At 35.1% G+C, this 14,149-nt stretch overlaps 2 protein-coding genes across 3 annotated transcripts; one reads left to right on the top strand and one right to left on the bottom strand.

The window, feature by feature from the left end:
* Positions 1-322: 322 nt before the first annotated feature.
* On the bottom strand, positions 323-8,454 carry LOC132186783 (uncharacterized). 2 transcript variants are annotated; one of them, XM_059600844.1, is made up of 12 exons: positions 8,074-8,454; positions 7,017-7,092; positions 6,842-6,927; positions 5,914-6,007; positions 5,760-5,836; positions 5,379-5,506; positions 4,223-4,294; positions 3,052-3,122; positions 2,894-2,969; positions 1,436-1,579; positions 1,236-1,361; positions 323-518 (listed from the first exon to the last, which is right to left on the bottom strand). In XM_059600844.1, exons 1-11 carry the CDS (start codon positions 8,347-8,349, stop codon positions 1,322-1,324), a joined length of 1,140 nt encoding a protein of 379 aa, XP_059456827.1. In that variant the 5' UTR covers positions 8,350-8,454; the 3' UTR covers positions 323-518; positions 1,236-1,321. The 2 variants fall into 2 exon arrangements, with proteins under 2 accessions (XP_059456827.1, XP_059456828.1); XM_059600845.1 differs by lacking the exon at positions 323-518 and adding an exon at positions 529-1,155.
* Positions 8,455-10,821: 2,367 nt separating this feature from the next.
* Positions 10,822-13,594, top strand: LOC132187039 (protein FAR1-RELATED SEQUENCE 8-like). The gene is made up of 2 exons (XM_059601192.1): positions 10,822-10,935; positions 11,440-13,594. Exons 1-2 carry the CDS (start codon positions 10,867-10,869, stop codon positions 13,549-13,551), a joined length of 2,181 nt encoding a protein of 726 aa, XP_059457175.1. The 5' UTR covers positions 10,822-10,866; the 3' UTR covers positions 13,552-13,594.
* Positions 13,595-14,149: the final 555 nt, after the last annotated feature.

The raw sequence follows: 14,149 nt of genomic DNA, 5'->3' as shown, positions 1-14,149 counted from the left end.
ATGGATTAAAGCTGTGACAAATGGACTTTGTGGAGTGATATTTTGTTGAAGGTATTTGGTAAGTTTTTGGCATCTTATATTCTTATTGTTTGCATCTTATGTTTAGTAAGTTACTTTAGTCACAAAAAACAAAATTTTGGGCCCCCAAAATAACTAAATTTTGGCCCATTTAAAAATAGCATTGGCTTAATTAAAAAAGCTCACGGTTAACCGATTAACCGACCAAAATTAACCGAAAATTTCGAAATAATTTGTTATCGAAATGAAATCGGTGAATTAACTGACAATTTCAGTTAACCGACCAAAAATGAGTCTACCGAACTGAACCGATATCCACCCCTATGTATAGATAAGAAATGAGTACAAAGATTATACTCAAAAGGTTCTTAACATGATTCATCTTTCTTTTGGTAATGTGCAAATGGAAAAGACAAATATATATGCACATGTATTGCCAAGATCAAACCCGGAATCTCTTCAGCAGTTACACTGTTTGGCATAATTATGTAGCGGATGATCTGCAAGAAATCAGATTGCCAAGTAGGAAATGTTACTGCTCATGCTGAACTAGCAGATGTGTGTTCGGTTAAATGTAACAGGTATTTCTAATTTCAAGGTGTTCAAAAGTTATCTGAATCCATGTATAAGAAGAAAATTGATTGCGAAAAAAATTGCTCTACATTTTTTTGGCAGGAATAAGTCTATCTGAATCCATGTCTATGGTAATTTCTCAAGCTTGTGGGGCCATAGGAGAAAACTGTAGAGTCAAAATGTTGAGATTGGAGGACTTGGGGGCGCCATGCCGGCCTCCCCTTGTAAATCTGTCCTTGATCGGCTTCAATCAAAAGGGACCAAGAGGTTGTTTCAAGACAAAATCAGTTATTAATCATATGAGCCTAGTAATAAACTAGCCCCAGATACAGGATCTACCTCAAAATGGAACATACTATAATCAGAAGGTAATGACATTTTCAGAAAAGGGGCATATTTCATATTTCCAAGGTGTCCAAAGAAATAAAATATTGCTCAAATCAATTAGCATCAGCTATTACCCTTGGTAATACCTAGGTTTGTGCAATGACAATGATTTTGACCATAATGACAAGGAACACTTTGGAAGGCTGATTATTTCTTTGCTCATGAAATAGGTATTTCCTAGAGATCACATGAGAAAAATTGATAAGAAGGACAAGGACTTTCAAGTGAAACATACACAGGGAAGAAGCTTTTCTTACCTACAAACAAATGGCAGCACATTTGGATATTAATACTTGGCAATGAACCAATCTTAAGGATTATCGCTTTGATTCATGCGTTGACATTAGAAAAACACCCTCAAAGAATCGACCACTTTCTCGGGCCTGTCAAAATATAAAGGTCATAATTTTTCACAAGGAGTTGCAATTCACATAAATGCTCTGAAAAGGTCACTTACCAGTCCTCTTGTGGCATATGACCGGCACCTTCTATTAACTTAAGCTTGATAGTAGTGGGATTTCCTTTCTGAAACTCTTCTGCCACAGATTGAGGCAGATACTTGTCTGATATTCCCCAAACAAGTAGTACAGGTTTATCCCATCTGCAAGTCCAGAATTCATTGATTCATAATTTATTGGCAGAAAGTTGAACACAATATTAGTAGCATGAACAATGTGCAGTTAGTGAAGTGCACAATACTGCCTCTCTTATGCTTTGGAAGTATTGACCATAACTTGATAAGAAACCATCCACAATGGATGTTGAATATGGCCATGGGTATGACTACCTTGATCATTGTTAAGATAACTATAACCCTTGCATGTACATGTATATATCTATTTAAAAGATGGACATGCATTTCTTGCCTTCAGTCAGCAGGGTTGACACACAACTTCATTGTACTCAAACTCAAGCTCTATTCTAGTAAGCCCTTGCAAAGTATGATGCGCACCTCAAGATGCCGGCTTGACAAATAAGTGAACTTTCAGATGCATAACTCATTTTGAAGTGAAAAGTTAAACATATTAAACATCATGAAGGGATGGAAAATATGGAAATTTGTCACCATTAAAACACCCATATAAGGTCATAGAATCCCAGCATTGAATAAGAAAGGGCATACTGAATCTCTAATACAAGTCAAACATAAATTAGGACCTAGAATGCAAGACTTTGTGAGCATACACAGTAACCAAAAGGTAGCTAGGAGATACAGGCACTTGAGCTTGGAGGGGTTTACTCATCTGGAGAGCAGGTTTCTTCCTGCTTTGATGTGGGGTATTTGATCACAAAGGAAAAAATGGGCGTTTAAGGGCAAGGGGAAGTTATATAAATGTGATATCCAAGGACATCACTTTCTTTGGTTTTTTACTCATAAGAAAAACACACAGGCACCTGAAAAAAATAAAAAATAAATAAAAAAGAAAAGAAAAGAAAGAAAATCCTATCCTCATTTTGCAAGCAGCAGCATCTAATTGGAACTTCATAAATGACATTGAATCTTGTAGGTTTCTACAACATAAGATACATAAAAGAATAACTAAACGCTGAAACTGCAGTTTAGTACGTATTAGCACATTAAATAGCAGAGATTGATCACTCTTTTTTAGTTCCAGAGCATTTGATCTCATTCCCTGTCACTAATACACCATCTCAATAATATTTTACTGGTTAAGTATTCGTACAGTCATTGATTTTTTGTTTCTTTTTTCTCTTTTCTTTTTTAAGGTCAAAATATAGATCTAGAATATTTTACACCAAATATAAAAAGGAGTTTTTAGATACTCTTATCTTCAAGCGTTTTGAAGTTCAAATTAACATGTCAGAAAGTATATCACTTTCCTCTCTCTAAAGCCAAAGAATCTGTGCTATAAACATGTAAATTTGATTCTCCAAGAGAAAAAAATATTTATACCTTCCAGATGCAAAGCCTGCTGCTATTTGGCTTAAGATATCTCTGAAATTAACCTTTCTTGCAGCTTCGAGCAGAGCTGAAACAGCAACACATAAAACTTCAATACCCATAATTTTCATGGGTCAAAATCTTGTCAAAAGAAGAAATGGAATACAAACCAAATCCAGGTCCACCACTTGCCAAATATGGTAACCGATACACATCGGCCTTTTCCAGCTTCAAGACATAACTGTCAAAAGGATAGAAAGAGAAGCACACATATAAATAGTAGTTATTATGCTACAATGCAATCCTTATATATTAAGGAAATAACTTATGGGATGAATAATAGAATTCCTTAACAATGATGTTGGTACTATTTCTTTGATAGCATATTGGCAACAAATAAAACTATAATTTCATTTATTAACCACTTAAATGAATAATGACTGAAACAATTTCTAATGCACCTCTGGCACATATATGCATGCAGCTTCACTTAAAGGTTATTAGCAATTTTTTAAAATATTGAACATGATACCTAACGCCTAGAACCAGGTACATGTGTGTGTGTATATTTAGCTGCTAGTCATAATAAATCGAGAATTTGCAATTGATTCTGCTTATGCTTTTTCTAGATTAAGGTGCCAGTCATTCTTCGACAATCAGTTTTAGCTTTTAGAGATGTATGGATGTAATGTCCTTAACATCAGACAGGAATTATTATTATTAGCAAGTTAAATGGTAAAGGTTGATGCTTCCACACTCAGCTATCTTGCTTCTCTGGTTATATGACCAATAGCAGTCTGCTTTTCTTTGTCATCAGGTAAGGAATTCTCTCTAAATTTTTAGTCTTAATTTTTGTCAGCTTCAAGCATATTACATAGGATTTTTTTTTTTTTTTCAACCATGAATCCTAAAGTTCTCCAAATAGAAATGAAGTATCATTCAGGCAGGAATGATGCGTCACTCCATTTTGCGCTTGAGAAAAGTTCAATTTACAGCATGCTGACATATTCTTCTGTTCCAAGAATCTAGAAACCAATAACTTGTGAAAGCACAAGGATGATGGCAATCATTATGTTTGCATGCCCCGTTTAACATAGTATACACTCTTCTTTCCTAACAACATTGTTGAAAATAAACAAAGCCATAGAGGATGTAATGCATGATGTTACCATTTATCGCAACATCGCTCTTCCTCTAAACAAAGCCTTAGAGGATGTAATGCATGAAGCTCTAATATTAAAAAAATCTAAACATATATGAGACAGAAGATGTTGATGACTAAAATCAGAGGTTAAGTTTAAAGTAGTATCTCAAAGAACTAGATACACTTTTGATACATACGGGCTACCTGCTTCAATAAAGCGCTCAGCCATAATAGCATTCTGGCATGTGAATTCACCATAAAGAGGGATTCTAGAAAGAAACCAAGAAAATGAGAATGAGAACATGTAATTTAATAAATAAATTAAAAAATTCAGAAACTGTAATGCCTTCGATAAGTTTAGATGGATTAAAAAGGTGAAGAGAGTAGCAGGAATAGGCCTTCAGTTTTAGTGCTCATCGTTAGTGGGAAAATAAATTCTGTCAGACATCAATCAACAAAAAGGGTCTATTAGCCAAACACATCATACATCAATTAATCTTCTTATGACATTTTAAGGTACTTATGATTTGGAAATAGAGTAAAATTATGCTGGTGAAAGATTGAAGAACTAAAATTTATAAAAAAAACTTGCTATTTTAGATACAAAAATCCAAGAATGAATTCATATATCATTCTGCGTCAGGAAAATGGTCATTAGAATCTTACATCAAGGGAATATGAATGCAAAGTACCCAAAAGAAATGGATAAACATGAAATGAAGGACCAAAAAGAAACTCAAGCAGATGATCTAATAATAACGTGATAGAAAGGATGAGAGTTAAGACATAGTAACTACATGATGAGAGAGAATCACTTAGTGAACCAACCAATAGTACTAATATATACATATTAGTAACTACATGATGAGAGAGAATCACTTAGTGAGTCAACCAATAGTACTAATATATACATATTTTGATACCACTCTAGCCCAAAAACCTAAGTTAATGGGCTTGGGTTCAGTTAAGTATAGTAAGTACTCAATTTTTTTATACTTTGTCAATGTGGAATACAACATTCATAAGTGCACTCACAACAGTACTGTTGTGGCCAATGGGGTTCCATGGATGGCCTAATAACTTAATCAAGACCCTAAATTAAACCTTTATGCAGAGCATAGTCCCAATCCCAACTGTAATGAATGGATATACAAGATCAAAGTTTCAAGGACATATTGACTAAAACAAAATTTCCAGGACATATTATAAAAATATTTCACGGGTATTTTTCTATCTGCATTTGCATTGTCATTGCTTTGAGTGTAGCCAAAATGTTTTGTGAACCAAACATAATCTGCAAGATTATGAAATATAAACATTCCATTAGTAGAATAGGTAATATAAGAACTGAACCTTAGCTGTTGAAACAGTCCAGGAATGGGAGCTGAAACTGTCAACGGACTGTTCAAAATTGCAAGCTTTGATATCTTGCTGGTGTTTTTCAAGGCCCAAGTCAATCCATATGAACCGACAAGAAACCCCTTCATGTAAAACGTGAGGAGAACATGTTAGATATAATATTTAACTGCAACATAAGCTATAAGATCATGTAGTTATAAACTTGACTTGACACTTAGTAACTCTGCCAACCGGCATATCCATTGCAAATTTTGGGTGCTTTTGTACGTTATCCAACAAAGTAACATGATGCAGTCAATTCTATTGATCATACACACACACAGTTTCATCAGAAATAACAATCCTCTACCTTTTTCTCTACTAGTTTATACAAACCTGAACAACGAGAAAAAAAGGAGATTTGACACTGAGAACATCGAGTAATCTATCAAATGCCTCGTGGAACTCCTTTTCTGTAAATGCCAAATATGAGCTCTATGAAGGAAGAAAAATATCATATGACAGTAATCTTATCAGAAAATATTAAAACCTGTGTAATCGAAGCCATATCCTGGCTGTGGCTTGTCACTGAAACCAAATCCTATCCAATCAGGTGCAATGCAGTGGAACCCAACATCTGACATCTATGCAAGATGAAAGAAAAGATAAATATCATTTGAACAATAAATATGCGATAAAATCACTTGAGGACAGCTAACAGAAACAAAATCACAACAAATGGATGGACAAAGGCACTGACAGAAAAAATTAAATATTCAAGATCTGGTAATGGCGGCATCTTAGCGTATGTAGATGGCTTGAAGACAAAGTGTAGATGTAACGACCCAAGAAAAAGTGCTAACTACATCTGCGCTATGACCCAAAAAAACTAGTCAATTTGGAACTTCTCTAGAATTTCTTACAAAGTCTAGTTTCACCAAGTAACTACGCAATGTGGAACTTAGCACTCATGACTATCTTTATAACCTACCCACTCTATATAGGCTACTCCCCATCTTCCCAATATGGGATCGGGGTGTTACAATAACACATAGCTTGGCTTTATTAGGTATTTCTGATACCATTTATAACGATTCAGAAAAAAACGTTAACCATATCTATGCTATGACTCCAAAAAGACTAATCATTTTGGGGTGATAGCGCAGATGTGGCTAACATTTTTCTCTGGGTCGTTACAATAGATAAAATCATATATGGTTGTTTAGTTTCTGATATATAGCAGCAATGAAACATAAACCAAGCAAAAAAAAATAAGTAGAGGCCACCTTGCAGCTCCTCTGGCAATAGTATACCAGCTTTTGACAAGCTAGAAAGCCAACTTCTAGACTCAATCTTGTGTCAGACTGAAAATCCTTTCTTTAAACAGGAAAATTTAAAAAGTTCTATGTTTCTGGTAGGTAATCTGATAAAAATGTGGAGATATGTCATAATGTCGAAAAAAAATTCGGCAAGACAACCTGAGACATAACAACTCGATAGCTATAAGATTGTGTTGGGGCCCCATGAAGGAAGACAATTGTTCCACGTCGGGTCTCAGCTGATCCTGCAAGGACAGAATATCCTTTTTTGAAAATCTAACTTGATAAAAAAGAAAAAGAAAAAAGGAACTAATGTCGCTGCAGAGAAGTTTACCAGTTTCCCTTACAAACCATCTAAACTTCCCAGATTTTATGTATGAGCCATATTCCTTTCCCTTGTCTTCTATCCTCTAGAATTGGAAAACAAGCAAGTTACACAATGGCAATGGATACAGCATGGATCCAACACGCTTCAAAGAACAGGAAGAATTCATCAATGTTTACAACAAACACCAAGATGGAAAAAGCAAATGGGTATTCAATCTGGATTAATTGATGCAGTAAATAAATAACAACATCCAGGCATCATATTGTATGGTGTTTTAGTGAGATCATCAACAAAAAAGTTCCTACGGAAATAGCAAACCAAGGAATGCAAGGTGGAATAACCATAAACTCTACATTAAAAAAAATGAGTTTATTATATATCAGCAAATTCCACCCAGACCAAATAAAGAGCTCAGAAAGTTACAAGTATTACAAACTTATATTCAATCGTTTATAAGAGGAAAATGATTAAATTGAGCCATTTCTTTATTGAGCAGCTAAAATTTTTGGGAATATTGTATACAATTACAGCATTTGAAAAATGGGCTGTTGAAATTCGGCTGAATAAAATGAGAAACCCAACAGAATATTGAGAAATTAGTCAGTTTCAATAACTATTTAGGCTGTTTAGCCCAAACGTTGGGAATTTTGATTGAATTTTTAAGGTACTTGAGAACTGGATCTTGGAATTGGTGAATTAGAAAAAAAAAAAAAAAAAAAAAAAAAAAAAAAAAAAAAAAAAAAAAAAAAAAAAACCATTAAAGAACCTGAAAAGTACCAATCTCATTCTGCCAAAGCCTGTGGATGAGAACCCTGAATTTAAAGTACAGAATGTCATGAATTCCACAAACACACCCTCTCATTTCCAAGAAAACAAAATCAAAAAAACATAATAAAAATCTCCAACGCTTAATAAGGTCCAAAAGTCCTAAACTGCAAGAATTAGCTCACTGATCATAAGAGCTTGATTACACAACCCCAGAAACTCAACAAACATAAATGATAACAATCTTTGAAGGCTGAAGCAGAGTAACTTCAATAATCAATCAGCTAAGTGAACTTACATTAAGCATTTGTCCAACATTGCCGTCCTCGGCGGGGTTCTCCGGAAGCTGGATAGAACTCCGGCTTGAAGGGTTGTCTGTTACAAAACCAAAGGGATTGAAGGCAGGGCTGTCTTTGTCCTTGTCCTTGCCCTTGTCTGCAGCATTAGCTCTGATAGTTGTTCTTCTTCTTGTTGTAGCGCTGCTCCACTGTCTGCTGTAGTTGGTCTTGGCGTTGATGGTGGCGTGAGAGAATGGGACGTTGATCAGTCTGGGAGAGAGGAGAGCCCAAGCCATTTTTGGGTGATTCGGGTGGAGAGAGAGAGAGCTTCAAAGCCAACATATAGCACGAGCCACTAGCTCCTCCTTTTGTATGTTCTGGTGGATGAGGAAACATTGGCAATTGGCAAAGCTACAATTTTGAATATTCTGTGGATGAGGAATGCTCTTATTCAATCATCCCAACTACATTAATTCAGGGAATGTTAGGCGCTATTCTCATGTTTTTTTTTTTTTTTTTTTTGGAATAAATGTAAAATTGCTCTGGCCTAAATTATAAATTACTCATTATAATGTAACAAATAATTTATACGTCTTTGTAATTGCCTAAATTATAAATCACTTTATGTGGTATAAAAAATAATGTATAAGTTCTTAGGGTAGGCCAAAATAATAGTTTACTGCTTAAAATCAATTTTCGTTAGGTAATTTAACAGAATTCATTACTTTGTCACGTCATAGTACTATAGTAAATTAGCATAATCTCTTCTATCCCCAAACTTTTACTATGTTATTTTCCTTGCCACAATTTGAGATTATTTTGGGAGAATTTGATGATTGCATTTTATAAAGCTGTTGACAAATATGAAGATAAGGAAAGGTTATGCACATGGTTAAGTTTTGGGGATATAAAAAATTATGTTAATTTACTATAGCCCGTATGACGTGGAGTAAGAATTGATGTGTAATCTTAACTAGCGTCGTAAATAATATGAAAAATCCTAATTGTCATTTTTGAAAGTTGAAAATTAATAATAACATATGTCGCGTTTTTATTGGGTATGACGTGGCAAAGTAACATATTTTGTTAAGTTATTTAACGAAAATTGATTTCAGTGAGTAAACTGTTATTTTGGCATACATTGAGGATCTATAAATTATTTTTTATGCCATAGAGAGTGATTTGTAATTTAGGCTAAATATAGGGACCTATAAATTATTTTTTATACTACATTGAGTGATTTGTAATTTAGGTCAACAACAAAGACTAATTTTACATTTATTCCCTTTTTTTATTGGTATTTTGGTTTTAGGTGGATATTATTTTTCAAAAATAGGGTGAGAGAAATAATGACCTGTTTCTTTTTTACTATTTTATAAAATAATATTTACCTATGACCAATAAAATACTAAAGTCCCGTTTGGTTTGCGGAATGAGTATTTCATTAGGAAAATGGATAGGTATTACTAGGAATAAAAGATGTTGGAATGAAATAACTATTTCAATTCTTTACTTTGGTAGCAATACATATTTCATAATTGAACTTAAATTACTAAAAAGCCTATTTTATTTCTAATTTTTCCAAGACTCAAATTTTTTTTTAAAAATGGATAACATGTGGTGGCTGACCACCCCAATAGGTGGCCGGCCACCCACAGTATCGCCACCCCCAGAGGACCTAACATTTCTTTTATACGAGAAGAACACCTAACATTTCTCTTATATTTATAAACTTTGATTCACCGATAACCAAACCTATAAATTATGAAAATGTTTTAAAATATACCTTAACTTAGATTTTGCCGTTAGTTGGAATAAAAATTTGAACTCATGAACCATTCATTCTACAAATGGTCGAATCTAACTCAAAGTGTAACTCAAAATAATTTGATAATTTATAGGTTGAATTGTTGTAGTGTGTTACAAACAATAATTCTTTACCGTTTGATCACTTTAAATTTTACAAAATTTTACCTTATGTCCGGTTGTCATTAACACATATTCGTGACCCTTAGAAGAGTCATTATCTACTCACATATATAAAACAATTAACACATGAAGTGAAACATGTGTGCGACATATGTTGACAAAAGGCACATTTTGTTTCTAGAAATCAAAACTTCGTATATACAGAGGCTTTTGTCCTATACTCTCTCTTTAGCAAAAGAAACAAGAAATTCATCTTTTACATTCAACTCCTCAACTCTACATTTTATTTGGCCAAAATCATACAAAGCATTTCGCCTTCACATTTAATAGAAGTGAAAATGCGGTTACGGTTAGTTGTTATCAGTTAAAATCACTAGCCGCAACTGTCGAGACACTTAGTAAAATCGATTAACTACGTAGGAAGACAACCGACGGTTTGCCGTTATTTAATAACCACATTTAAAAAAGAAAAAAAGCAAAACGACTTCATTTTTAGAGTTTTATTAATTTTTTATATATTTAAACACCAAAATAACTTTGTTTCATATGTATAGGTAATTAGCAGTTAGCAATTAAACGAATATTTTTAACATCTTTCTAAAGAGATTAGATGATTAACATTAACGATTAAGGCGGTTAATTGGCAGTTAATCACTACCGGCGCGAGTGCCATCCGTGAACACGCTTTGTATATTCCCTTAATCCCTATACCTTCATATAATTCCAAGAAAACCCCAAACCTTTCACTTTCTCTTTGACAGAGATCGTAGTTACACGGAACCACAAGGACCTAAAAGCAAAACAAAATAACGAAGCCAAAGCAGTTTAGGGCAAAACTAACCTCTCATACTTTGACGCAACGCGTGTGAACCTCTCCGCCAAGCATGACCGGCGATAGCACGTTTTCTCCGACCGACGATGCCTTATCACCGCACACCAACCTCGACATCACCGTAAGTACCCCATATTCCCCTCTAATCTCGCCCTGTTGTTCTTTAATTCAGTACTTTCTCGTGTGAGATTAGTATCTCTCTTCCCAAGATCAATCTTTCCCTAGGTTCCATTTTCTCTTCATCTTTAATGCTAAATTTCAGTTTGAATTTTATTTTCCAAATTGAAGCTGATTAATTAGTTTAATTCGCTCACTTTTGTATTTAATTTTCGTTTTATGTGTATAGGATGGTAATTATAACTGAAATGGTTTGGTCCATCAGTGAAAGCGGGGGATATGAATTATATATAATGATTTTGGATGGGATGTAAGTTAAGAATTACAAATTTATCCCAAAAATGTTGAATTCTGCATGATGTTTGTATTTTTTATTTGTTTTTTGAAATACGACGAGTAAATGGTTTGTAATTTCAAACACAAATGAGATTTATGTTGTTTTTCTGTTTTTTTGTAGATGTTATCTTTTGAAACATCATTGATTTTCATGGTTTGTTTCTTATACCAGCTAGAAGAAGGTTCTCAAAATAGTGAGCAACTGCTTGAGCATGATGATGACCTCGAGAATGACCATGAAACTGAGCAATTGTTTGAGATTGAAGGAAATGACCATGAAGGCAATGATTTTGAGAATGAGTGTGAGCAATTGTTTGAGATTGAAGGCAATGACTTTGAAAATGACAGGGATGATACAACCCTAGATGATGGTCAAAATGGGTTATTTGAAAGAAAGGACTATCCTCCACCAGTTGTGGGGATGGAGTTCGAATCATATGATGATGCTTACAATTATTATAATTGCTATGCCAAGGAACTCGGATTCGCTATCAGGGTGAAATCTTCTTGGACGAAACGCAACAGCAAAGAGAAGCGTGGTGCGGTGCTCTGTTGCAATTGTGAGGGTTTCAAAACAATTAAAGAAGCAAATACTCGAAGGAAAGAAACTAGAACCGGTTGTCTAGCAATGATAAGGTTGAGGCTAGTGGAATCGAACAGGTGGAGAGTTGATGAAGTGAAGCTTGAACACAACCATTCATTTGATCCTGAAAGAGTGCAAAATTCCAAGTCACACAAGAAGATGGTGACTGGGGATAAAAGAAAGGTGGAACCAACTGTTGATGTAGAAGTACGAACAATCAAGTTGTATCGAACACCTGTAGCAGATGCAATGGGTAATGGAAGTTCAAATTCCAATGACGGAGAAACTAACGACCATGTCGATCGGTCCAGGCGCTTGAAGCTAAAAAATGGAGATGCGCAACTCATTTGTGAATTCTTCTGTCGGGTTCAGTTAACCGATCCGAATTTTTTCTATGTGATGGATTTCAATGATGAAGGAAATTTGAGGAATGTGTTTTGGATTGATTCTAGGTCTAGAGCTGCATACAGTTATTTTGGTGATGTGGTTGCATTTGACACAACATGCTTGTCAAACAATTATGATACTCCACTCTTTACATTTGTTGGTGTGAATCACCATGGGCAGTCCGTTCTGCTGGGTTGTGGTTTGCTTGCAGATGAGGGGCTAGAGACATATATTTGGTTTTTTAGGGCATGGCTGACATGTATGTCCGGTCGCCCTCCGCAAACTATTTTAACAAACCAGTGTAGGACCGTGCAAAGCGCAATTGCAGAGGTGTTCCCCAGGGCTCACCATCGATTTTGTTTGCCGCATGTCTTTCAAAGCATTCTTGAAAATTTGGGAGACTTGCAGGAATATGGGGTATTTCAGACAGTATTGAGGAGGGTGGTGTATGATTCTATAAAAATGGAAGAATTTGAATTGGCTTGGGAAGATATGATCCAGAGATTTGGAATAAGGGAACATGAGTGGCTTCGAAATCTGTATGAAGATCGAGAGCGTTGGGCTCCAGTATACTCAAAAGACACATTTTTTGGTGGGATGTTCGACTTTGAAAAGGGCGAGTCCGTGAGCCCTTTTTTTGATGGTTATGTGTATCAACAAACTTCTTTGAAAGAATTTTTGTACATGTATGAATTAGGTCTACAAAAGAAGCATCAGAAAGAAACTCTTGATGATCTCGAGTCAAGAGATTCAAGCCCCATTTTGAAAACAAATTGCTATTATGAGTTGCAGCTCTCTAAATTGTATACAAAAGAAATATTTCAGAAGTTCCAAGATGAGGTAGTGATGATGTCTTCCTGTTTTGGCATAACACAAGTTCATGCAAATGGGCCAGTGGTAACTTTCATGGTTAAAGAACGTGAGGGAGAGGAGATTATGAGGGATGTCAGAAATTTTGAAGTTATGTATGATAAAGCAGGAGCAGAAGTCCGCTGCATTTGCAATTGCTTTAACTTGAAAGGCTATCTTTGCCGGCATGCTTTATGTGTCCTAAACTATAATGGCGTTGAGGAAATTCCTTTTCAGTACATATTGTCAAGGTGGAGGAAGGATTTTAAGCGTTTCTATGTGCCAGATCTTGGCTCCAATAATGTTGATATTACAAACCCAGTACAGTGGTTTGATCATTTGTACAGACGAGCCATGCAAGTTGTTGAGGAGGGGATGATATCCCAAGATCATTATATGGTTGCTTGGCAAGCATTTAAAGAGTCTTTGAATAAGGTCCGCCTTGTAGCAGATAAGCATTTGTAAATTACAATAAGACTAATAACAATGTTGATAACTCCTTCTGTCATCTCTTGTTTTCTCCTCTCTTTAATGTGTTCATGCAGGCTGCACTGCTTGCTGCCTTGGAGTTGGATGTGCTTTGAGCTTTGTCTTTTCAAAAGTAAAATAAATGAAGGAAAGTATATACTCAGGCAAAAATTATATATAACTGTGAATTCCTCTGGGTGATCTATACGTGATTTGGCTTAGCAAAGCTTACATTCACATGCGGAAATGGTCATAGGACTTACGAGGAAGGGGTTCATGATGTGGATGCATACCGTTAGGCTATTGAAACAAAGTTGGAATCTATGTATTCCAAGTTTCGAACCAAGTTTGGAAACTTCTAAAGGCTCAAAACGCAGAAAAAAAAATCCTATAGGATGTAAATGGTTCTACAAGTGGAAGAGATGGGTAGATGGAAATGTTGAAACCTTCAAACCAGGTTGCAAAAGGTTTTACTTGGAAAGAATTGATCGATTATGAGGAAATATTTTTGTTAATTATGCTGAAGACTATTCGGACTCTCTTTTCCGTTGTTGCTTATTATGATTATGAGATTTGTCAAATAGACGTGAAGATG

Source organism: Corylus avellana, chromosome ca7, assembly GCF_901000735.1.
Source record: "Corylus avellana chromosome ca7, CavTom2PMs-1.0".
NCBI classification, from domain to species: domain Eukaryota; kingdom Viridiplantae; phylum Streptophyta; class Magnoliopsida; order Fagales; family Betulaceae; genus Corylus; species Corylus avellana.
This window is presented reverse-complemented; position numbering and strand designations above follow the sequence as displayed.

What these genes read in the sequence shown, in the direction of transcription:
- LOC132186783 (XM_059600844.1), bottom strand. Translation starts at nt 8,349, where the DNA reads ATGGCTTGGGCTCTCCTCTCTCCCAGACTGATCAACGTCCCATTCTCT. An exon ending in TTTATTGAAGCAGGTAGCCC is followed by an intron (nt 3,123 to 4,222) that starts GTATGTATCAAA and finishes TCCTTTTGACAG; the next exon opens with TTATGTCTTGAAGCTGGAAA. An exon ending in CATATGCCACAAGAGGACTG is followed by an intron (nt 1,362 to 1,435) that starts GTAAGTGACCTT and finishes ATATTTTGACAG; the next exon opens with GCCCGAGAAAGTGGTCGATT.
- LOC132187039 (XM_059601192.1), top strand. Translation starts at nt 10,867, where the DNA reads ATGACCGGCGATAGCACGTTTTCTCCGACCGACGATGCCTTATCACCG. An exon ending in ACACCAACCTCGACATCACC is followed by an intron (nt 10,936 to 11,439) that starts GTAAGTACCCCA and finishes TTCTTATACCAG; the next exon opens with CTAGAAGAAGGTTCTCAAAA.